Source organism: Cynocephalus volans, chromosome 1 (assembly GCF_027409185.1).
Source record: "Cynocephalus volans isolate mCynVol1 chromosome 1, mCynVol1.pri, whole genome shotgun sequence".
In the NCBI taxonomy this organism is placed as follows: Eukaryota; Metazoa; Chordata; class Mammalia; order Dermoptera; family Cynocephalidae; genus Cynocephalus; species Cynocephalus volans.
Genome location: NC_084460.1, coordinates 270,603,329 through 270,629,534, shown reverse-complemented (window position 1 = coordinate 270,629,534; position 26,206 = coordinate 270,603,329). Strand labels below are relative to the sequence as shown.

The window sequence follows — 26,206 nt, the reverse complement described above, 5'->3', positions numbered from 1 at the left end:
GGTTTCAGCTTGTAAAGCCATAAGACCTTCTTTTCCCAATTAGAGACCTTAGCCTTGCCCTGAATTTTATTAGTAAAATATAGCAGATGCAAATCGATTTAGTCTTATGCCTCTTCTCCCTTCCCCTCCATTTTTTTTCCCTTCAAAATCAAACTTTCCAGAAAGCATTTTTAATCTTTCATTCTTCATACTAGTAATCACACGTGTCCAAGCACACATGTACACACACATGCACACACAATCATTCACTTCCATCTACTACCTGCCAGGCATCAATTTCCAAAGGCCGCAGTTGGCTCCTCAATGTCCCTGACTATAGACGGGTACTGTTTGGCACTCAGTCTGAAATCGGCATCTCCAGGGCATTGCTTCCTGTGTGACCTAACCAGCAGGCCCCCTTTTTCTCAAGTATATTTTATCCCTCAAATGGAAGCCTTAAAGTAGAGGCCCTAGTTAAAGTAATTACAGGCAGGAGATTTGGGGATGACTCTGAAAACAGATATCTCCATGCTATTGTGCCCGGGATGTGGGAGGAAGGAAGGTGGAGACCACAGGAGGTTCATCCCTCTTATCCTGACTTCCCTTGTCCTTGGAATATATTCCTTCTTGGTCCTTGGAATATATTTCTTCTTGGTCCTTGGAATGTATTCCTTCTGGAAGCTCTGACTAGCTTTGCACATTCCCCCAGAACACTAATACTGCATGTGAATTTTACTGATTTAATATCAAAAGTGAGGAAACGTGTGAAATGTTCACATCAAGTGAGTGGTATCAGGCACCTGAGCAACTCTACAGATAAAGAAATGCAGTCTTCCTCTGGGTATTCAATATCTCAAGGAGACTGCTAGTCACGTTAGCTGTTGTTTTTTTCTCAATGAAAAAACCATACTCAATTAAGATGCCTGTATCTGCAGTCTCTCTACTCTGCCACTCGTCAGCCTTAACAGCTCTGATAAAGGGGCTGGGCCTTAGCCTCTGAATGGATGATGACGCCTGGCAGCATTGGCTTCTGTACTGCCAATTCTATGGGGTGCATGTGCACACGTCGGCACAGGCCATCTAGCCAGGGTGGCACCATGGAGTGTGTCTCCACAGTCAGCTGCTCGTCCAGTTGCCACTCTCAGGGAATTGAGCAATTCTGAAAGCCTTTCAAATATCAGGTAGTAAGTATTGTTTTTATGACCCCACCCTTCCTCTTCCTTCTGATCCCCCTCGCCCCCCAAACTCCCTGCTCCTTCTTTTCCCCTCTGATTAGCAGTCAACGGTTGCAGCGTCAGTGAGAAAAAGCTAATCTGGACCATGGAGAACTGTAAGCAGGAAGAAGACCATAAGGTCTAGGAAGGGCACAGGGGGTGATCCACGTAGTCCTTTCCAGCTTGGGCTGATCTCAGGGGTGTTCGACTATACAGCTGCAGTCATGGGGTTCTTCTGCCGGGGATCCTGGGTTCGGTAGGGGTACTGGTCTGGGCTGCCCCCTCGGGGCCCTGGTCTGCCTATTTCCTGATAGGCTGGCACTCTTTGGTGCTGAGGAGGGGAAGGCGGGACATCTTGCCGGAAGGGTCCTTTGTGCTGGGGGGCTGGCGGGGGTGGATAGTACTGAGGATACCGGAGATCTGCCACCCTCAAATCTGGGGGGCGGGGATAGCTCCCTTTGGGAGGAGGCACGGGATGAGCCCCTGGGTAATATGGAAGCTCCCTTTCCTTGTAGAGCCCTCGAGGCACTGCTGTCAGGTAGTCTACAGGATCTGCTGGTCCTCCCCTGGAAAAAGAAGAGAGACACACGTCAGCAGCTACTAGGCTGGCTTCCCAGCTAAGACCAATTCCTCAGCCTCCTGTGCAGTTAGGTGTGGCCATTAACCAGGCCTGGCCAATGGGATGTGAGCAGAAGTGATGGATGTGTGTCCTTAAAAAGAACAGAGGGAACCTTCTTCCCTTCCCGCTTTCCTGTTGGCCACTGGAGCAGCCACCTTGGGCCACAAGGTGAAATCCACCTGCTGAGAAAGGCAGAGCAGCAAGAAGGTGAGACTGGGGCCTTGACACCATGGAGCCACCATGTCAGCCAAGACCACTCACACTCAGATTGGGACATGAGAGAGAAACATGCTCTATCTCATGAATACTCTCACAGGCTGGCCTTTTTTATAGTAGCCAAAGTAGTTTCCTAAACAAGACAATGAGATTGGCTCTCTTAAGGCTGGAATGATTAGATCCCTCCCTGTCTTTGCCTCACTGAAGCCTGTCCTAGTTTTGGTGGTAGGAAGGTGCAGGTTATTCGGAGTCACAGAGTCCCATGGATTGCATGCACTTCTCTTCTAGACCTGCAAGGTGCTCCTTCCATGGGCTGTCGTCTTGGTGTCATTCTGGTTGGCTGCTGCTGCATCCCTGTGTGGATTAATGTGCCCTACCCTCTCTACAGTCCCTAGAGAAAGTCCCAAACCAGAACTGGGAATTACCCACTTAGAACTTTGATATAAAGTGATTAAATCTACTGCAAAGTCAAGAAGTACCACCAGGCCAGTAGCAGAGTGAGAAAAACCAAACCAACTGTAAGCTGCAGAGTAACGCGAGGCACACAGAAATGTCCTGCGCAAGAATAAACACTAACAGAAAGTGACCCTGTCTGGGTCTCTCTACGAAAGACCAAGCATTTTCTGATCCATTTGCCATAACAGAAGCAATTCCTCACTGAACAATGTGCAGATGACCGCATCTTATCTAGCCTGGGATTAAACAGATGAATTCTGCTTGTAACTCTTAAAATCCCATAAACCTTCTGTGCATGTATTCACCATAACCACTGGCCCCAGATCCTTTCCATTTTTTACCACTCCCCTTTTTATGGTCTTCTTAAAAAGGAAAATAGAAACAATAATAAGTAATGAACAGCGCTCCGATGTGAAAGTACAAACTGCTAGGACACTTAAAAGAAATGACAGGGCTGTAAGAACAGAGCATCTGCAGTTAATCAAGCACTGTCAATGAGGGTCAAAATCACCCTGTAATCTGTGGAGTTGGATGTTAAAATAGCTCTGTAAATTCCCCAAATCAATGACGATTTGACAAGCTCCAAGCTTAGGTGCATGTGGAAAGTAGCCTGTGAACACATCCATAAGGATGAACAATAGAATTCTCGGTCTATCTTAATTTGGATATCTATAATAATAAAAGATAGATCCTTGAGCTTGGGGTAATTTAGTTAGTGGAAGTTTTCAGATAAAAAAAATTAACTTGTTTGCGTACAAGTTATTATAACATCAGCTGGTATTATTCAGTGCAGTTTGTGTTGCTCTATTTTAAATTGCCCATGACGAATAGAGCACAAATGCATAATCTGTCACTCCAGCCCTGGGAAATAAAAGATCCAGATTTCAACTTTCTTTTCCTTTTGAATTTCATTTTTGATTTAGAAAACTCCCAGCATTCACTATATCGTGTATCGTAAACATTTTTTAAGTTCCCCCTTCCCCACGACGCTCGTTTCTATTTCCTTTTAGTTCATGTTGGAAATTTCCAAAACACACACACACACACACACACACACACACACACACACAAATCCTTAACCTGTGCTTTCTCTCAAAATCCACTGCAGATATTTCTCTGCATGAAGTGAAACATGTGGTTTTTCTGCATTCATTTTAAGCCCTTAGGATAAATCACTGACATTTGCAACACACAAACATTATCTGCCTTAAAATGAACATACAACGAACACTCCCTCTGGACTTTTCTTAGCATGAATGTTTCCTGTTTAAAATGGAAAGAGAGAAAGGAGGAATTCCAGGCCTTGGACTTTTAGGGTCCTGTTGTTTCCCCAGAGATTTCTCTCTTTTAAAATGAAACATTATAAAAGACAGGCATGCCTTGCTTTTTTTAATTTTTGGAGAGACAATCCAGATCAAGTGGCGACAGGGCAGAAGCCACCCTGAGAGGCTCGTGACAGTGCAGGCTGTGCACACGTGGGGGGACGGTTGCTCTCTCTTCTCCCACACCTTGCCCCTTGGACACGTCCAACTCTCATGGCGAGAAGAAGGGAGGTTTCCCACGGGCAGAGAGGGCAGATCTCCAGATAATTTTGTGGTCCCATATTGCTTCCTCTGAGGTGAGATTTTACGTCTGGGAGTTTGCTTACATGTGGCAGAAAGCAAGTGAGGTAGCTGTTCTTTGTCAAGAAATGAAATCATGGAAATTGTCTTTTTCTGTAGAACTCATCATAACAGTTATTGTTTTTAATTTTTCAGAGAGAAGAAAAACAATGAGTTGGCCTATAAAAACACTGTTTAAGGTTCAAAGAGTGCTTGAAGAATTTTTCTTTCTTTTGGAAGGCGCTGTGTTGCTGGTGTCTATAATAACCTTTTGCTCAAAACAGAGAATTTCCTACCGACTTTTGCCAGAACAACTTCTAAGTTCCTGTGAATGTTATCATATTGCTTATGGATGTGTCTGTGTGTGTGTGTGCACACACTCACTCACACATTTAAAAGAACAACTTCCAAACAGGAAAAGCCCCCTCCTTATTAACTACAGAACTTGATAAAGGAGGAAGAAGAGTGTTTTAGTCTGTTTTGTGTTGCTATAACAGAACTACCTGAGACTGGGTAATTTATAAGGAAAAGAGGTTTATTTGGCTTACAATTCTGGGACAGCTGCATCTGGCGTGGGCCTCAGGCTGCTTCTACTCATGGCAGAAAGTGGCAGCAGCCGGCAGGTACAAGCAGATCACATGGGGAGAGGAAGCAAGAGAGAGAGAGAGAAGGTGCCAGGGTTCCTTAAACAATCAGGTCTCACGGGAACTAATAGAGCGAGAACTCACTCATTAATCCCCCCTCCCCCAGGGAGAGCATTAATCCATTCACGAGGGTTCCGCCCCCATGCCTCAATCAGTTTCCAACACTGCCACACTGGAGATCAAATTTCCACATGAGTTTTGGAGGGGACAACACATCCAAACTCCATCAAAGAGGGATCTGGAATTTTAGCTTTGCTAACCTTGAGTTTTTCTTTTCATAGTCTCTTTATTTGTGTGAAAGTCAGTGCTTGTAGGAAAGAACAGACTGATGCATTTTGGGGCCCTGGCAGTGCTCATCACAGTGACTGACACTGTGTGCTCTAGGCCAGCCCTGAGAAATGCAGGGCAGCTTCCTTGGGAGACTCTGATTAAAACAAGGATCCCAACAGCAACTGAATCAGTACTTCAAGACCCTTCAATTTTCATGTGACCTCACGAATTTTATTTTTATGTATTATTTTTCTTAAAAACAATTTTAATTTAAAATCTCACTCAGAAGCCATATTTACTTAAGGGAAGAGAAGCAAGCCTATATTTGTTTTCTTTATAGTATAACTCTTTGAGGGGCCTGTCATAAAATACCTATATTTTTATATTTTTGCTATATTTTATTTCTGATTAGGCTCATTTCTGGAGGCCAGAAGGATTCAGATTTTGCTTGGAAAACTCGTAGGAACTATTTCAGGCACATGGCTTCCAATCACATATATGCATGTAAAAATGAATGTTAACCATTAAGTCAGAACATGACAAAGATATAAGTTATTTACGTGGAAAGAAACAATAAGGATCATTTTCTTTACATTAAGTTGCTATTTACATTGCTATTTTTCATTCAGCAGAAAAAAAAAAAAAAAGGCTGGAAAGTAGAGGCTAAGCTGGTCAGAAAGCCAGCCCCTGGGTACCAACCATCTTCATTTTATACAAGGATGGAAGACATGCTCCTATGTTTGCTCAGACAATCCTGTGTAGGCACAGGGCTCGATATTGGAAGGACGGAGTCACTGGCAAACCTTTTATGAGGAATGAGGTGGCTGTGTTTATTGGAATAGAGGAAGAGGAATGAGCAATTGTGAATCCTCCTATCTCTGCACCACTCCCCCAATTGCAAAGAAAATCTTTTTCCTCTATGGTAATCGCTGTCAGTCATTCTCACCTCATGGGACTTTCACTTGGCCTTGTGGCTAGTTATATAGTGCACTGGAGTATGAGCACCTTGAGGGGAGGGACTGAGTCACACATCTACTGAGCTCACTTAGAGCTTAACACAGGGCTTTGCACATTGTAGGTACTTCATAAATGTATGTTGAATTTGTCAAGAAAGTTGAAAGTAAAGAGAAAACCTACAAACATACACAGTAACCACAGAAGGTTAGATGCAGGTAGGTGCTGGAGGTAGGTGGAGAAATAAGAGGTGAAAGTGAATTCTCACTGGGAGCCAGAGACTGACGATGGTTGAGGTAAGACTGACTTCTAGTTTCTGCAGAGGAAAGGAGGCAGGGAGGAAAGGCGGGCTGAGTAAGAGGCTGCATTGGATCCAACACAGAATGGCTATAAACCTTTTCAGGGGACAGGTTATTATGTTTGTCCTGTTCACCAAGATGAAGATTATACTGTCTTATCTCTGTTGCCTTGCAGAATACTTGAAACACAGTAGGTACCCAATAAATCTTGAACTGGAATTTAATTGTCTTGACTTACCAGTGAGGTTAACATGACCAACTGGTGCTTAGGAAATTGAGAGCTATTTTTACTTGAAATTAACTGCAAACTGGGTTTACTAAGTGCAGCTTAAGTGTATTTATTCTAGAATCAATTAAAGACTGTTTTTATGATGGTCCAGCAGAGAAATTTTCCTTGTTTCTGCCATAAATAAAATAACCTAGGAACATCTTAATGTACATGCTTCAAAAGGCAGTACGCAGGGTTTCAAATAAAGGGTCTTAGGGAGACAATGTCAAACCCAGGCGTGATCACCACAGTTTCAAGTCCCTGGGCTTGAGGGTTGATGAACAGAAACCAGAGGTGAAGGTGATGTCCACTTCCCCTCTGTCCCAGGGATTCACAACCTTTTCTCCTTGAGAATATACATGATGGATGACTTTCATATAAGCCACACATGCCTGAGAGAGGCAGAAGCCAGGATTACGCAAACTTCACTCCTATCTGCTGTAAACTCAACGCCCTTCCTCCTATTCAAGAAGAACAAGGGGATTCACGTGAGTGGGAGTGACATCATTGAGGGGGATAAGTTGAGTCTCCTATAATTTATTAAATGAAATCATTTGTAGCCTTCAGTTCTTCAAATGTCAGTGACAGATCCTAGCAGTACACAGCTGCTCATGATCCCCCATGTCTCATGGCTGAGTGTAAGAACCTCGGCTGTATCTCATCCCATGAGCTCCTTTTAGAAGCAGGAAGGACAGATGAAGTTGGAGAGTCACAGAGGGGAAATACAACTAAGAGATACATCAGTGACTAGAAGATAGTTTGTTTTGAGAGGGGGTGAACTTAGCAGGTGAAGAAATGAGGGATGCAGTAGAAAGTGTGAAAACCGTGAAGAATTTATGAGAAAAGGTAAATATGTCTAGCTTAGGCATAAGCATTGGGTTTTTCACTTATGGAAAAACTTCCAAAGGACAGAATCTTGTTTCTCTTACTTTCTATAAAATACTATGTGTGCTATTAGCAGCCAAAACAAAGGCAATTTTTTAACTTCCAGGGTAACCTTTATAGATTTCCTTTTTTGGTACTAATTGTCTGTGAACAAGTTTGGGGGTTCAAATGGGAGGAAGTGACATGATGTAAAACTCCCAGTGCTGTCTGAGAGAGGTGCTTGTACCCGATGGCAGAAAGTCGACATCTGGCAAAACCCTACTATTCTCAAGCATGTCCACATAGATTATTTAGTGGCTGAGCTGGTGTCAGTGCTTTCTTCTCTGGTTCTTCTACAAATACTGCAAAGCTAAAAAAATAAAAATAAAAATAAAAAATAAATAAAAAAATAAAATAAAATGAGTGCAAACTAATATACTTGAGTTGCCCATGTATGTGGACAGAGATGCTTTAAGTCTGTGTTTAGAATTCCTTCAGGGTCAGGTTTCCAGTTATCAGGCCCTCACTGTTGGTACAGTCACGAATGTGGTCAGCAAGGATTAGCAGAGCCCTCTGCAATGTATATTACATAGCTTTGATTTCGGCAGATTTTACAGAATCATAAAATATCATGACCATTTGATAGACTATGTTATAGAAATTATTATGAAAAAAAAATCCTCTTTCATCACTCACATTTCCCATTGCATTATGAGAAGAAGGTTCTTGCTCTTTGTAAAAACCTGGATGGGAAGAGAGTGATACAGCAGCTGCTTTAGGCCCTGGTCAACACCATGGAAATGTTTGCAAAGAAAATGAAGGAGAAATGATAATGACTGAGTGCTCAGGAGACACTGCTAAAACAGTTTAAAACAATTATAATTTTGATTGCCCACGTTTATTTAATTCCTTCTTTTGTTTTTTTTTTAATAGTGACCACAAATACAAGAACGCAGTTATTAACAAACTGCATGTGCAATGAGTTGCGAATTCTACATGATAGTTTCGCAGACATGACCTGGAAAATGGCCCTTTAGAGCGTTCAGCCTATTGGATGGTGGGGAATAGTCCCTAAAAATGGTTCTGCTAAACTAATTTTATAAACAAGGGAGTGAGAGTTTTCTAAAGTGGGTGCTGAGGATAATTAGAAAGGACAAACTTGAGAGCATCTGTAGAAAAGGACATCTTATGGAAAGCAAAAGCTGTCCTGAGTGGCCACAAAAGTCATGAAATCCATTTGAGTGACACATTCAAGTAATTACCCTATGGTCTTTTTAACCACAGAAGAGGTTTTATTTAAAGAGAACAGCAACCAATCATAATTTGATAGGCCACTTAAATCATCTCTCTCTTTCTAGTGTAACAGTGGTTGTGGAATTTCAATATCTAAACACTGTGGATTTCATCCGATTGTCATGCAAGAGACAAAGGGTCAATTCCAATCTCAGACTTAGGGGGCCAACCAGTTCCAGAGTGTAGAGTCCTGAATTCTAAAGGCTCTTTCCTCTGTGCCTTAGGAGAAGCACTATACAGTTTTCTGCCCAAGGTGGCTGCCTGGTGATAAGACTTTCTAGGGGTAAAATATGCTGTTATGAGTGCTGCTTTTCCCATATGTGTTTTAGATTATATATAGTTTTAGAGTAATACATATAATTTTTGGAGATGGTATTCATATATCACTGCCACATTGCTGCACCTTTTCTCCTGCCATTAATTTCCAAAGCCCATGCAATAGGAGGATTTTGATGTAAACTACCCATTATCATTAGATCATTAGAATCCTTCTTCACCAAGTGCAAAGTATAGTGAGAGAGTATTAAGTACTTCCAGTTTCATGTGTGTGTGTTTGTGAGGGGGCTCCCAAACAACGATTTCATTAAAACATGAGAGAATCCTGCCATTGCAGTGTCTTTCTCTGAAATTCAGAAGCAGAAATATAAGTTCTGGGAGGAGTGTCACTCTGCCTCATGGGCTCATTAACAAGCTTTGGACATCGGATTTAGAATTGTGAAGATTCAAAGCCTGCTGAGCATAGCAGCTTTCCTGAGTGCTTACAGCAAGCTAGGTTCCGTCCTCAGCATTTTCTCCATGTTACTTATCCCTCATGACAACACTACAAAGTAGGTGCCACTATTACCCCTGGTTTGCAGAAGAGAAAACTGAGGAACAGAGAATTGAAGTAACTTGATCAAAATCACACAGGAAGTGTCAGGGCCCGGGTTCAAGCCCAGGCAGAGAGACCCAGAGGTTACATGCTTGACTGCTAAGCTAGGCTGTGCAGCCTCTGACCTCACTGGCTTCTCACCTGCTCACCATGTGTTAATTAGAACCAGTGAAAGGAATTGGTTTATATTTGGAAACACATTTTTAAAAAAGTAATCTAATGGGTGAAAAGGCAAAGAAGTTTTTTTTTTTTTTTTTTTTAGTGGGTACTTTGGCTTTTTAGAAGTCCAAGAAGATGAAACTGCTGATAGTGCTGGTAGAACGCCAAAGAGTATAGACAGAACTCCACGTGACAGTCTTCATTCAGAGATCATGAGCTGCCTTTCCTTGAGGACAACAAAGTTGCCTGGTGCTTTTTATGAAAATCAAAACAGATGTTTGTGTGGTTCTGTTGGCAAGGCCCCGTGTTCAAAGTTCAATACCTTGAATGTTGGTGTCATTAAGATCTAATGGAGTATTTATAAAAAGAAACAGATTCTGGGGCTCTAATCCCAGGGATGAGTTGGTCTAGAAGGGGGCTGGGAAGCTACCTTTCTCCTGAGGGTCCAGATGATTCTGACGGTGGCACTGGCACCATGCTTTAAGGAATCATACTGTGGCAATGGGGGTTAGTAAAATATGTAACCAGCTCTGAAAAATATCTGGAATATAAGAGTAGATCACTTGGCATGGGCATCTGAAGCTATAAACAACAGGAGCAAAGATATAGAGCTGAAAACCCTGGACAGTGTTCTGGAATTAGAGACACTCTTCCGATGTTGGCTTGTGAAGAGTGGGCAAGTGAGAAGCAGAAGATCAGTCTGGACAGGCTGTTTAGAGCCCGATCATAACAGACCTTGAATATGAGGGGCAATGTAGGGAGGATCACGGATGTGGTTTTTATTCAGTAGGATCTGAAGCAGGGGGGTGATCTGAATCACCTGTCAGACAGCTCCACGTGGAGGTTCTGTAGGCACATCAAACCTTATGAGTACAAAATTAAGCAATTACCTGTCCCCAAACCTGCTGCTCCTTCAATGGTGACTTTGGAGAATGACATGATCTACACAGTTGGCCCACCAGAATTCTAGACTTCTCTCTCAGTCCCACTCCAGCCAGATATCAGGTTCCAGCGAATGTTCTCTTAACTATTCATGGCTCTCTGTCCTCAACTGCCACAGTCTTACTATAGGCTTAAATCCCTTTTCAACTGGACCACTGTAATAGCAGTAGCAATAGCACATTAGGACTCACAGACAGGGAGGCAAAGGTTTGGGTCAGCATCACAGAGCAATTCCACAGCACAGAATTGTAGAATCAGTGCATGTGAATCTGAAGGACAGTTGGATTTGATAACCATCTACGTAGTTGCCACCAACTTCGAAGCAATTTTGAGCCCATCACACTTACTCTCAAATGAAAATGTGGTGCAACTTCTAAAGACAGGTGAGTTTAGTCTTCTTTTGGGGACTGTAAGAATATTTACAGTTTTTGGATGTGATGCTCTCAGATTTAAATTCTGACAACATAATTGGTAAGAATTTTTTGTGTGTGCCTCAGTGTGAGATCTGTCAAAAGCTTTTTTTTTTTTTTTTTTAAAACAACTGGTAATCTTTTCCCCCTTAATTTATAAGACTAAGTGAAGTTTATACACCACATTTCAGAAATTCTGGGTTCACTTTCGGCCTCAAGAAATGAGCATATCAGTAATTGAGTTGGGATAAGGTGGTTAAAAGATAAATAAATGGATAAATAAATAGATAAATGGATCAGTGTAAAACTTAGGAGCACCGGGTTTACTTCTGGGTAGGAGGGATTAGACATCAGCATCTCTCAGTACTGACCCCATCTCATCACCATGCAGGCTTCCTTCCTGCAATAGTCAGCAGGAACTTCTTGGTACCTCCCTCAATTGGGGGAGAGGGGTGCACTGAAGGGGGCATAGCCTGGCCCTGGAGCACCACCTGGGAGCAACTTTGATGCCCAGCACCAATGGGCGCATTCTCTGCTTTCCACCAGGTAATAAATGAAAGCGCTTTTGGCCTTTCTCTATTAGTTTTGATGTGAAATCTAAGCACCTCATGAAAATTTTCACCAAAGTGTGGAGGGTAACTCTCAGTCTTAATCTCAGTCTGTGCTAAGCAGGTTCCAAACCCCCATACTGGGCCAGGTGGGCCCACATGAGTCTCGGCTGTCAATCCCACTCAGTCCTCCTGTCCAGAATCCAGCTCATTATCTGGCAGTGCTTTGGAGGTAGAATCAACATGAGAGTCTATATAATACTGTGTTCTATTCAATTCTGATTTTTTTGCAGATGAAATGGAGTTATAGCACAAAGGTTACTGAACTGTATTGTTGAGATGATTTTCAACCAATAATAAAAGTTATTAAGAGATGCTTAGGTACTGATGACTTCTGCTGAGCTACCCTGTCCTGCCTTGGTCTCTTCATACTCTGGCTAATCATTACATGGCTGCTAAAGACTGGTTATTAATGTTATTACAACCTTTTACTTTCAAATCTTCTTTTACTGAAATTAGAGCAAGCTTTGTCATTTCTCCTTCTGCTGTATAGCCTGTTAGCCCGGCTTCTTTGGGTTCTGTACTTGCCTTTGATGCTGGTAAAATGAAAGAGCTAGCAAATCAAGGCTTATAGTAGCCCAAACTGATTGGGGCTATGAAATTACCCTGCTCTCATCACTACTAATCCTTTTTTTGTTTTTGTTTCAAATATTCTTGTTCAGTTGCTGTCCTGAGACTCTCCTACCCCCGCTCCCGGGACCCACCTCCATTTTCTTTAGCAAACTAATACGTGGGTCCAGAGCCACTGATGAGAGCTTTTAAAAAAGAGCAGGACAAGCTTTTATTGTGAGCAAGCTCCTTTAAATGTTATTTCACCCTACATTTGTTCTCTAACTCCCTGATTTATTGATTTATTCCTTGAACAATTCAAAGGAAACTGAAAATTAACCTTCTCTTCTCTTCTTCGAGTGCTGCTTTGCTCTCAGTCATATTTGGTGCTGGTATATGTACCAATGTGAAATGATTTTTCCCCCTTTTATCAGATGCATTCTATTATCAGGATAGCAACAAGCTCAATTCGTAAAATCAGTCACGAAGGTGTAGTTTTAATAATTTAAATAAAAGCTTACCACAGAAAAGCAAATATTTACAAGTATGAGTCACCTAATTTAAAGAAATTAATTAAAAGTAAATGTTGAAGTGATTTAAAACTAAAGAGCCATTAACAAATAAAACTTTATTTACCATTTGCCCCATGACAGCTTGTTTTTGAACTTCAGGGAGATGGAATCCAGGCTCTCCCTCTGTTCAAGCTTCTAAACCTGCCAACCTGTTTGGGAACTAGATCTCATTTGCCCCATAAGGTGGTCAGGTGCTCAGTTCCGAGGGACCTCGGAATACATCAGTGTAGTTGGGACAGTATGAGACTCAGAGGCAGATGACTGGGCTTGACTTGTGCCAGGCACTTCATAGAAATGTGATACAGGGGACTTAAGTTCTTCTGATTCTCAGTGACCACACATGTAAAATGGAGATATGAGGACCACCTTTTCTTCCCTGTAGAGCTGTGATGAGAACTGAATAAGAAAAACTAAATAAACAAAAAGACCAATCACACCAAGGTCCTCTATACTTGTTGAATTTGAAGTCGTGCTCATTCTTTTTTTTCTTTTTTAATTGGATTTAAAATTTCACAGGACAGAAGATTTTGTATCCGAGAAGAGGATGTATTTATATATCCACATGATATATAAATGGTATAAAGAAAAATTACAATAATAGTTCCTGGAGAACAAAGGTGCCACTATTGCCCTAGAATGTCTTGTAATGTAACATTGTTGGACAATAATAGCACCTTTGGGTACTGTTATTAAGGTTGCAATAAAAATTGTTTAAAAAGTGTCCTTAAAGTCGCAGTAAAAATATCAAAATTGTACTTAAAGTTGCAATAAAAATTGTTGGAAAACCAAATGGTCAGTCATTTCTTAAAAAAAACAACAACTGGATCTTCTATATGGAGTCTAAGGTGATTGCCCAAATACCTAGAATGAGCAAGTAAAGAAATTTGTAAACAAATCCAAACTTTATGACTGAGCGGTACAACCCTATGTGTCCCCCTCCACGTTAATAGGTGTCAGTGTAGGAAATCTTCTAACAGAGGTTGCAACCTGTAGGCCCTCTATATACACACACAGAGACACAGATAGACACACACACACATATAGGCTCAAGTAGTGGTTTAAAAAGTTTCAGCTAGTTGTTGACATTTGAAAGTTGAGGAATTTCATATAAAAATTCAGCTTTCCTGTTTTTCTTTAAATTCAGAACTTGTCTTCATTCAAGGCCACAATCAGCTGGAGCCACCCTCTCAAGGTGGGAACTTAGTCCTCCCTTAGCTCTGCTCCTGCCTGCTTCTTTCATTGACATTTCCCACCTGCCCCTGTAGCTATTCAGATTTGCTGTCCCTGCCCCAAGTGAATAAATCTTGCCCTCTAGATTTCTGCATCATTGCATTCAGTTTGCATCCTCCAGGTACAGGTATGTGCTACCCAAATTCTCCACTTTAAAGAGTGAAAGTGCCCTGGGAGGTAGTGTAAAATTTCTGTTACTAAGGTGATGGTCCACCTTTAAATCTTTAAAAATAAATTCTCCACACATAGGTCTGTGCTAAAGATTGCTGCAGTAGGGAGAAGGGACCTTTGATAGGAACTCTGAAGACTGGGTCATTTCCCAGGGAGTTTCAGGCAGGTCATTTCACTTTCTCAGGCCTTATCTTCAACTCTGTAAAATGAAGGCATTACAGTAGGTGGCCTTCAATGAGTTGTCAGGGGGTTACAATTTCATGGCCCTGCTAGGAACCACACAAGCTCCAGTCCAAGATGACCTCAGCTCATGTTGCTGCCCTTCAGCCTGACCTCTTCAAGGGTGACCCTGATTGGACCTCTTCACTTATCTGTGCCTTGGTTTCTCCATCTGTAAAGTAATACATGCTTTTCTTCTCACAAGAGCGAATGATATGATATGGGTGAAAGCATTATTGGAGGAAAGTTGGGATAAAATGAACCTAAGGTCTTATATTACTCTTGGGTCTCAGAGGCTGCAATTATGAAGGCAAACTTGGCTTGCCTAATGGGATTTCTGGATCAGAATTCACAATCCCCACTGAAAGGCATTATGTTGATATTTCCAAGGCCAACAAGGTAACACTGTGGAATTTCTACTGCAGCTCTCAGCAGGTTAATACTAGACTACAGTTAAAGGGTACATGGGTCCACCTTCAGAAAAGGTGAACTCTAATTTACCTCCTTGTTCCATGCATTTTATGAGGAATGTATGTAGTTAACTGTTATCAGGTTGTTAAGCAATTTGATGAGGTGTGAACTAGCCCATTAATTGTTTTATTTACAACATACTTATCCTTCACTAACATCCCATTGGGGAATTATCTACTTAGCTGATTAATTTAAGTGTGGTTTAGTGAACTACAGTTTGGTGCCAGAAGCTGAAAAACACCCATTGAAATTTTAGCAGTTTTATAGTCATTCGTAAATTTGGAATATACTCAGTTAAGGTTAAAAAAAAAGTATCAACCACAAGCGAAAAATGAGCTAAATTGTTATTACCTTTATCACCATCATTTAAAAAATAATAACATAGAAAATCAAGATGGGGAAAGATAACTAAATTTAAATATACTTGTTCTTCTCCAGTACTTTTTCTGGTAGAAAGAAACAGCTTCAAGGGAACGTTTCATCTGTCAGGGATAGGCAATCAGAATTGCTTTTAGAAGTCAAATGCTTACTTAAAGAATAATCCTCTTATCTTTTCTCTGTAGTTCTAAATTTGGATAGTCAAAACACACTAATGTTACCCTGACCCAGAGGTAACCTTACTCCTTGGTTGGTGGCAGCGATAAATGAACCCCAAAATATCAAGCTTTTAAGAAAGGTATGAGCCCCAAGATCTATCCCAGAGGATCTCACCGCCTGGCTGGGCAGACAAAGAAATAGATTAGAGACAAACAGCGCACATATACTCAATGCTAAGTGCCATGGGATACCTGGTATAGAAAAGGCTTCTGATGAGGGGGCTGTGTTGGATTTGGGCAAGCAGACAAAAAGGGCATGTGAGGGATGATGACCCTATAAGTGAGGAAAAACTGTAGGATACTGGTGGAAGAGCTAAGAGGCTAAGAGAACTGCTCTTGTTTTTGTCAGACTGTACCTGTCCCAGATATCGCTTCTTCCTAATCCTTCATTTCTGAATCAGATGCCCCTCCTATGAGCTTATGGAGCAATGTCAATAATGTGAGAAAATTACGTCATGACTGGTTTAAGTTTATATGGTAAGATTATATATGACCATGGAAAGGCTTTATACTTTCAGAGGAAAAATTCCATCTCTAGGAATCACTAATCACTATATTTAATTACCTGTTTTCTTGTGTATCCCCAATAAACTGTGAGCTTCATGATGGTAAGAACTGAGTTCACTGTTGACTCCCAGTGCTTGGCACATGGTAGGCACTCAATTTATTAGTTAATGTTATCTCGAGATTCCAGTTGTGGAGAAAAAAAAGTTCTTTTTTCTTTAAAATGAATGCTTATCTGGGTTTCAGCCTTGTACCTTTCTCCCCTAGCAACTGGCATCTTGCTTGTTGCCCAATGGCCAAGCTCCCATGGCAGACAGCAGTCCCAGGGAACAAGTCAGCCTTGATGCTCCACTACTCAGCTGCTCACAGCAGACAAGAGCCCTGGGCTCGGAGTCAAATGTCTGGGTTCAAGTTCTGGCTCTGCCACTGGCTTTGAGTGAGAAATTTCTCTGTGTTTATTTTCTTCACTCTTAAGTGGGGATTTTAATGCCAAGCTCATGGAGTTGCTGGGAGAAGATCAAATTAGAGAGGTATGGAAAAGCACTGTGAAACCAACAAAGCCCTATTCAATTATAAGACATTACTATTAGCAGTATTAACCCTCTACTTTCTGCAGGCCTGAGGTTCTGTCCTACTCATTAAAATCTCTCAAGAAATGAGATACTAGCCTTGAATCCTAATGTCCATGGCTGGGTGCCTTCATTTGCTGCTGGGCCTTCCTGATGCCAATAGAACCTTTGCCTTTGTCTTTTTTGAGATTCCCCCTCAGGCTGTGCTCCTCTATGACTATGAGGATCTTGGATTTTTGTCCAAATTGGATGGATGTCCATGAACCACCAGACCTGCTCTTTTTATCTCATCCTGCTGGGGCCTCTCCTGACGCCCTCCTTTTATGTCTGTGTTCAGGTCTCAGCCAGCCTCGAGCTGTGTAATCCTGTTCATCGACACAGACCCTGTTATGAGCACCAAGAGGTGAAAGAGCAGGAAGGTTAGGAACAAACAGTTTTGAATTTCCACTTAATGACTGACTTTGGGTGAGTTGATTATCCTCTATAATATAGTCCGTTTTCTCATCTGTAAAACTGGGATAGTATTGGTTATTTTTTTCCATCGAGTAGTTAGGAGGGTTAATGAGAACGTCTCTAAAGCACTTAGCACAGTGCCTGGGCATGGTATGTGATTGATAAAGGTTGGCTGTGGTTACTGCTATTATTATTATTATTATTACCACCGCTATTCTCTCTGCCCCAACTTCTTATTTGCTTATTCCTGATTCCATAACTTCTTATGTGCTTTTCTCAGTCTTTCAAATATTCAAATATGTTCAGAGGCCGTTTTCTTCTCCAAAAATCTGCTTCCTCCAGATGGAAATGAGGCAAGATATCACCACTTTCCCAAAATTTATGGACTGTGTTCATAAAAAAAAGCATACAAAATACACTAAAATGTACACTCTCTCTAAACAGTTGTTCTTTTTTGTCTTGTCTCGGTTATATTCTGCATGTCTAATCGTTACTTATTTGCAGGTCCACATTGATGTCACCTCTTACAGAACTGCTGGAGGACTTGGATTTGTGATCGCTCACGTTCTCAGAGAAAGACAAACATAATTACATGTGCAGCTACAAAGTTAGTTTTAGATGCATGCCTCCAAATCCAAAGGAAGTTGGTCAGCAGCCAAAAGACCATCAGGCATGTGGTCAAAAGAGATATAACATCCCCCATCTCTCTCATCTTTTTCCTTTATATGGGATTATCTGCAAGGATGAAATACTAGACTGTATTTACTTGAGGAAGCATTCTTGAAGCCTGTGGGTCAAATGACAGTCAGACTCAGAAGTAGAGAGAATGGTTTCGTGCACTGGTCTGACCAATAATTTTTTAGGGGTTTGGTAATCATCCTACTTCTTGTGAGTCTGTGACAAGAACTTCTATTTTTCACTTTCCCCCTTGATTCTAATCTTTCTTTCTTCCTTGTGATCAGAGTCAGGGCAGTGAAAAGTGGCTGTTTTTGCCTGCCTAACATCTGTCCTACCTTATCCTGGTGATGGCATTCTGCTCTTTTGGGAAACATTCCACGCTTACTCTCAGTCCATGTGGTTCAGGTGGAGTGACTCCACCCCGGACTCCAGAGGTGGGATGTGACCCAGAACTGGCTGATCAGAACATTCCACCCCCTTGGGCATAGTGATTGTTTACGGTTAAGTGCATACCCCAATAAAAGCAACCTGAGACAATGCTAGGACTTTGGCTGTATTTATTAGAATGAGAGAATCCTTCTTTTGTGGAGTGGCTGAAGAGATAAGAGATAAGCCAGGTGCTGTGGGGAGCCATTGTGACACTGTGGTGGAAGAGCAAGCCGAGAATGGAGCCAACACAGAAGAAAACAGAGTCAAGAGATGGGAGAAGGAAGCCAAGTGCTGATGGCTTTCTTTGGGTTCCTGAGTAGCTGAACATGAAAAGAAGTCTACCTTTGGACTTTTTTTCCAGTTATATTTGCCAATAGATTTCTTTTTCTGTATTGGATATATAAAAATATCTGCATAATATGGAGGGAGACCAGTAATGCTTTCCTACTGCTTGTGTGTAGAGGAGGGTACCTATTGCTATGAATCTAAGTACTACAGGATGAATTACTTAGAAAGGGCAGATGGTCATTCACTGTGGAAACCACCTGGGGAGAGAAAAATTTTGTGGTAGTGCATGCTGCCTCAGCTTGGCACAGCTCCCAACATCTCCAGGGTGGAGCAGGTGAAAAGCGAAAGGCCTAGGATAACTCCCTCTTTCAACTGCCATAAAGAGGGTCTTAGGTGGGGAAAGAGAAGAGGCTGGGAGCTCAGGAGGGTGCCTCATGGAATTGTGGTCCTGATGAACTTACTTTAGACTCAGATACCTGCCCTATAACTAGCTTTGATAATTACCTATGCAATTATGTTAGTCCACCTGTGAGAAAGTGTCTAATCCCAAGCTCTAGTCCTCCAACAATTCTCCAATAGGTGATGACTATGAGAGTATGCAAATAATTTTCAATTTGTTTTATAAATATAAAACATGACAGGAAAATTCCTGCCTGCTCTGACTCAAGGGAGTAAATAAAAAGGAAGTCACCAAAACAACTCCCATTGTACCCTCCTTCAGCCTGTACCTCTCTCTCCAGCCAAAGAACCACGCAGCCTTTATCATTCATGTCCATCTGTGTCTCTCTGTTTATAAACACTGTTTGAAGTGACACTGGATCTGGAGTTGCTGCAGGAATGGAAGTCTGGAGAGCCTGACTTTGTGAGATTATAATCTCACTCTGTGGCACACTGATTTTATCGGAAGAATAATAAGGCTCATGATGCTTTTTTGAATGGCAAACAGACTATTCTATGGCCTAAGAACATGGAAACTTGTTTTTAAGGAGCAGCACAGAGCAGCCAGACTTTCTTGGCTTCTCTCCTGTGCTTTCGGAAGTATATGAGCCAAGGCAACCTAGGTATCTTTGAGAGTTGGAGTTTGCCCAGGGAACAGCAAGGGACACAGCAATGGAAGATTCCCCAAAAGCTCAAGCTCTGCCATGACATGGCCTGGCAAGTAAAGCCCAGATAAGCCTCTCTTTTATTGTCTTTAATTTTTAAAAAAATTTATGGAAGTGTAATAAATGTATCCATTTTAAGTGTTCAGTTCTATGAGGTTTTATATCTGAACCACCACCAGAATCAAAGATATGGGTAACTCTTAATTCCACTTTGTTCATTGATGCTTTTTCTTTACCAACCCTTAAAACTGTGTGTCCTATAACTCCACAGAAGACACACAAACATACAAAATCCCACATTTGAAAAAAAGTCATTACTTGTCTGGAAAAACTCCAATCACTCATGTTTGATAAAAATTGCTGAATATATTTTTAAAAATCCAGGTCTGGACGGATAACAAAAATGAGAAATTTGAGCTTTGGAAAGAATTCTCTGGGATAGATACAAACTACTATTGAAAACTGAATCTTGGAAAACATGCCATGTCATACTTTATGCATTTCTGTTAGAGGAAACTTATTTTTAATGACAAAAATACAAAGAACCAAACAAGAATTTTTCAATGAAAGAATTTTCATGATTCAATTAGAAAGTCACACAACTTAATACAAACAGAACGTTCACTAAACTCAGTATGACTGAAAATAGAGAGCTGTCCTTTCTGACACCTTCATGGTAAAATGTCTGGAATTTCTCCCCCTTAGCTGTATATTCCTGCCGGTGTTTTTTTGCCTTCCTTCCTTTCTCTGCTTTACAATTTAGTTGAATGCTTACTGTGTGCCACGTACTCTGCTGGGTGGATGATACAGGGGTGACAAGGCAAAGCCCTCCTGTAAGGCCCTGCCCCTGAAGAGGCGATGGCCTTTGCTTTCTATATCGTAAATACACTCTCATTCTCATCCTACTTTTAGTGTCTCTGTTGCTTTCTTTGCATAATAGGGCTATAAATGGGAAACTGGAAAAAAGAGGGTGCAGAAAAAGGAAAAAAAAAATTGCCCAGTAACTATTTTCCATTTGATGAAGACTAGCAATTCCATTTATTTTTTCACCAATTGTCATGGCTAGGTGTTATAATAGAAGAGTTTTAAAATACAAATCAATGAAAAGCAAAAAACCAACTAGAATAGCCTAACATCTAGTGCCTGCCTGAAATACAGAACTCTTCCTCAGTGGCCTTACATACATTAGGGAAAGGGGAGGCCACAGAGGAAGATCAAAGTCAATGCCAATACGAAGAGGTGCCAGAAGCTTCCAGTAATCACTGCATTTCTTATATGTCAGAAATTTGGAGAAGAGTATAAACTATTTCTGATGGCCATGGTATGATTATTCAGTATGAAAGTCAACCACCAAATCGAAATCTGATATATTCTAGTGCTGATTGTGGCCATTAAGAGCTGAAGAATAGGCTTTTTGAAACCTTTCAAGTAAGTGTTATCTTCATGAAAACACTAAGAAGTAAAAACCAAATCTACACCACAAATACAATTGTGGTTTATAAAGAAATGAAAATAATTCATAAGAAGAGACATTTACTTCTTGACCAGTGACTTCTGTGAATTTTCAAGATGTGATGGCTCATTCAAATTCCAAATTGGTTCCTTGAGACCTATGATTTCTATATAAGCATCAAAGACTAGACTCCACATGGCACCTGATAGTAATGTGGTCTTTCTGTCAACTGTGGTTCTGAATGTGGCTCCTAAGACACACCAGTGTGAGATTGAGTTCTTGAGACCAAAGGACAGAAGTGGATGTGTTGCCAAAGAAGCTCTTTGTTTTTGGCTTCTTGAAGAAAAGACTCAAGAATTTCACAGTATAGGCTGTTCTGAGAGATTTGAAATAGACAAAGGGCAAAGCTTTACAATTGCCACTGTACACTTGATATTAAAGTTTACAACAGGGGAAAAATTTTTTTAATAATAAGAAATACATGGAAACTGGTCCAGATTGAAAACTTGCAATTGCCTTTGTACAACAGAAAACTATCACCCCCCCATGCTTGTCCCCACCAGTGCTAAACTGTCTGTAATAACTGGGCATCAAATACAAGGCAATGTGTCAAGTAGAGGAAAATTGTGACTTCAAATTTATAAAATTGTGAAATCCAAATCATTTTTATCCTTATGCCTAACTTCTAAGGAAATTATATATATTTTATGTATATTTCAAGGCCATGTATAAAGAAGGTTAATAACAGGAAACAACATTTTCCACTACTCCTTCAAAATAAAGAAAAGAAGAACTGCATGGGATGAAATATCTGAGATGAAGAAAATTCTCCAGTAATCGCTCACCAACAGAACCCTCCTTGGATATTAGCCCACAAGAGAGAAAAATCGTAATGGAGTAATAGCCTTCTACATAAAAGAATTATGGTAAGTTGACATTAGGTTGAGCTGCAGTCCAGTCAAAATGAAAGAAATTTCTGAGCTGAGCCTGTCATGGAGTCTCTAAAAGAGGACAATCAATATGTGTTTTCAGACTGTCTTCCTCGTATTCAGGCTGCAGTAACGTGAACTGAGAATTGGCTTTTTATGGAGATTTATTACAATAGCGTTGCCATTCAAGAATAGGCGGCTATCATCATAAATAAAGAGCAGACACAAAGGGATGTGAGGATACGAGACAGAGAATTTTTCAAGGAAGGTAAATCATGAATTTATATTGCAAATAAATACACACAACTAAAGCAATCACTCATTAGGAGAAAATCTTTTTTTTCTGCCTGGAAAAATGCAGTCAAGCTATTGTGGTTTGAATTTCCTCACACTGTCCAAGGAATCCTTGCCCTTCCTGGAGCTCAGAAACCAGTACCTGGACTGTCCGTTTATGGTGCACATAGGCTGCTCTGATGAACAAAAGATGTGGACTTCCATGACTGCCAAGCCTGCTGTGATGCTTATGAGCAACATTGCTGATCAGGCTTTCTTTCTGCAAAAGACCACAAAGCTACTGAAAACTAGTTCAAAGCCCTTCCTGAAATATGAGGGAAAGAACCTGCTGATTCCTTAGTCCCCACAATTGCCCCAGAAGTTGAAGAGGCAGGGCCTAAGTGTCTGCCCGCATTTCCTTTGGACACTGGAATCTGTGTAAGTGAATGTGTTTCCATGTCCAGCCTTGTTGTTTCAGCTGTTCTGGAAGCCGGGGCTATCAATTACTCCTGCCTGGAGCTGCTGACCTGCACACAGCTCAGGCTCACAGGCTGGCCTCCTCTTCTCTAACCACTTCACATATAAATAAATGCCTGCTGGATTCTTCCTGAGGCTACCACCCTGGCCTTCTCATCCCCACTAAATGATTCATTAGGTTGGATTAACCCTTTAAAGGCTACTATTTACCAAAGGGTCCCTGGGGCTTCTCACATACTCCATCATTTTTAGCCATTATGAACAGCCAGTCCCAGCAGGGTAGAATCCACTTTAAGGCTACTCAGGTTGACAATGTGGGTTTTGTTAGCCCCAATTTACTTAAAAGCTCAAGACAGCATTTACTTTGTGAGATGGGGTTTACCCATTTTCATCTCCTAGCCTGTGCATTCCAAATATGCCTCTTACCATAAACACTCAAGCAGGCATTCCACAAAAAAGACTGAACCAGAAAGGAGCAGTCTCACACCAAGGTTGTAGGGTTATGCAGTTTCATGCCTCTGCTACCCAGGCCTCCTTTTGGTTGAAGCCATTTTCTGCCTATAATCAGCTGTGTGCACAATGAGTGGGTGCCTGCCAAATGGCCATTTGTGGGCGCAATTAGACACCTGTGCCTTCAAACAAGTTGCAAGCACCTAATTGTGTCTGCATGTAGCCACTTGTGGGTGCAATTATCCAGAAATCCAGGTGTGCCCGGTATTATGCACAGTTTCAGGGGGGAAAAATGTTTTCCAAAAAAGAAGGCTCAGCTTGAACAACGTGCCCTTCAAACTTTCAGCAGGGTAGGTCAGCAGAAGCTACCACCGTTATGAATAAATACAGCCTCTTTGTTTTATGGTCTATAGCAGTGCTGTCCCCAACAGAAAATAAATCAAGCCACATATACAGTTTAAAATTTTCTAGAAGCCACATTCAAAAGAAAAATGAAACAGGTGAAATTAGTTTTAATAATTTATTTTACTTAATATATCTAAAATATCATTTCAACATGTAATTAATATAAAAATAATTGATATTCTACATTTTTTATAGTAAGTCTTGGAAACTGGTGTGTATTTTATACTTAAAGCACACTACAGTTGAGACTAGAGACTAGTCACAGTTAAGTGCTTGATAGCCATATTTGGTCATGGTTATCATATCGGATAGTGCAGGTCTACAAAGAATGATTTTTCCATTGTGATTAACTGCTTGTGATTTTGAACCTCTTAGCACTTTCCTGACTATTCATAAAATCAGGTTTCAATGACATAATATTTGAAAATGCCCTTTTGTGTCCTAGGGCTGTCATGTGTAATACGGCCCTTCATTATAAGTACTCCCAGCAAAATAAGGTTGCAGAATGTTGAAAATCTGCCTCTACCTCTTTGTGTTATGAGGAACACACTGGGGCTGGGTTTGGAAGCGGCAGGCACATACTGTGTAGACAAAGTTAGAAGAGCAGCAGCTAGAATCTAAAGGGAGGTGGAAGTGGGGGGTGTAGGACAGGAAAAGGGAACAGACTCAGGGTTGTGGCAGACCCTAGCATCGCCCTTTGCTAAATATCTAAATGTTGTTCCAATTCCACCAAAGGAGGACAGGCTTAAGATCATTTTAACAGAAGGTATGATTCATTTGGTTGCATTTGGGATTACTGAATTAAAATTTGGTAAGATACCCTTTAACCATAAAATGGAGAAACAATAGAACCTACTTGATAGGGTTATGGTGAGGACGAAAGGAGTTATCACGTGGACAACTTTTAGAACAGGGCCTAGCACATAAAAAGCAGTCAATGAATACCAGCTGCTACCATCCTCATCTTCATCACCACTGTCATCATGATGTCTGTTCTCAACACACACACACATGCACACGCACACGCACACGCGCACACACACACACACACACAGAGCTTAGGCGGAGGGAGACTACCAACTTCCTCTTTGCATGTGTTTTCCAACGTTTCCTAATTTCATCAGTCATCATTGTCATGCACTCAGGCAAGTTCTCTGAGTTCAGGAATCCGATGTGAACAACTCCGATTCTCCTACCCATTCCCAGCAGACTTTCAAGCTCATGACATAGGCATTGCCTGAGAATTGGTTAAATGAAGGATCAAGGTCACTTGTAATGTTCTAACTTCATTTCACAAAAAGAATCCATAGAGAGCATGCACTGCACATTTTCTTTCTTGTATAAATATTTCTTGAACTAACAACCAATTTCACACACTTTTGTAAAAATTAAGTTATATTTCTACACAATTAGGTTAGAAATATATAATCACCCATTCTTCTATCCTTTTCCTACTCCCCTGAGAATGGCCAGTCCAACTACCTAGCTGTCCTGGATTAGGTGACCTTTTCCCAGCTGTCACAGGGAACTGCTGGCTAGAGTATTTCTTCCTCATCCCTTCTGGTTTTCCCTTGCCTGCATCAGTCAGCAAGAGAACTGAGCATGCCCTGTTTTCCTTTGAGTGTCACTGATAAGCTTCTCAGTTGATCCCATCAGAGGCAACCCCACTTTCTTTCCTGGATCCCTATCTCCTCCCTCTACCCCTCCTACTCCTCCCTGGACATGTCAAGACAAACTCTCCTTGTTTCTCTTGGTTCCATTTGCTCTTTGTTCCATTGCCAAAAATATTTGAGGAAATGGCAATGATCTAGACTAGTCTATAGAATTTTTAAAGAAAAAAATATCCCAAAGGAAACAAAGTCATCAACATGGAAAGTGGCCAGAAGCCTCCTTGAGAACCTCAACCACAGCTTTCAGCTACTTCCTCATCCTTCTTTGATGGAACCTGCTTTTTCTCAAGCACAATGATTAAAATTGATGAAACATGATTACTTATTCAATTTTATTTTTTCTGCTTTAACTACCCGTATTGTAATGGTATTCTCAATATTAATGTTTCTTCATTCTGTTTCATTATTTTTCTTCTTTGCATCAGTCTCTAGTGTGTCAAGACCAGAGGGCATGGATAATCTCGAGTCTGTTAGTTATAGAGAATGCCCACATTGGGGCAGTAGTGTCAGCCAACGTTCCACAGCAACAATATTTTTAAAACGATTTTCACGTGGACAGCACTTCGATGACATAATGAGCTAAAACAGGTTTGTGCTAGCCTGGCAACTGGCTCACCAGACAGAGTATCATTTCTATGAGAAATGCCCCCTCAAGTTCCAGGATACTTGACTGCACACAGGCTGTAGAAACAGCCCACTGTAGAAACTCTCTGCCTGTGTGAGGGGTGGATTTGGGATGGCCAGCCCATGCCTTCTGATCTAGTTATTTCCAAGTGGCAACCAGAAGTGAACAGAGTAGAACCAGGCTCCCCTTCTGGGGCCGAGCCACCAGCATGCTGTGTGGACTAAGTCTACACACAGTCCAAGAGGCTGCCTTGGAGAAGATAACTTTCATGTGCCTGAAAACGGGAATTATGTCTTCTTCCGCCAGCTTTTTATTCTAAGAAAATTAAATTGAATTTCTTAGACTGCTCATTTCTGAGCATTAGTTAATGCTCAACCCTATTCAAATGCTTGAAATGTCAGCATTTTCTCAATTAAAGATACACA

General features: G+C 41.2%; 1 protein-coding gene across 3 annotated transcripts in view; it reads right to left on the bottom strand.

Moving 5' to 3' along the window:
• Positions 1 to 1,197: 1,197 nt before the first annotated feature.
• Positions 1,198 to 26,206, bottom strand: part of PARD3B (par-3 family cell polarity regulator beta) — a 990,710-nt gene continuing 965,701 nt past the window's right edge. For 2 of the 3 annotated variants that reach the window (XM_063091525.1, XM_063091519.1), the window contains exon 22: positions 1,198 to 1,759. In XM_063091525.1, coding sequence (XP_062947595.1) covers positions 1,402 to 1,759 — 358 coding nt within the window. In that variant the 3' untranslated portion in view covers positions 1,198 to 1,401. The remainder of the gene's footprint in view (positions 1,760 to 26,206) is intronic. The other variant, XM_063091512.1, reaches the window with a different exon arrangement.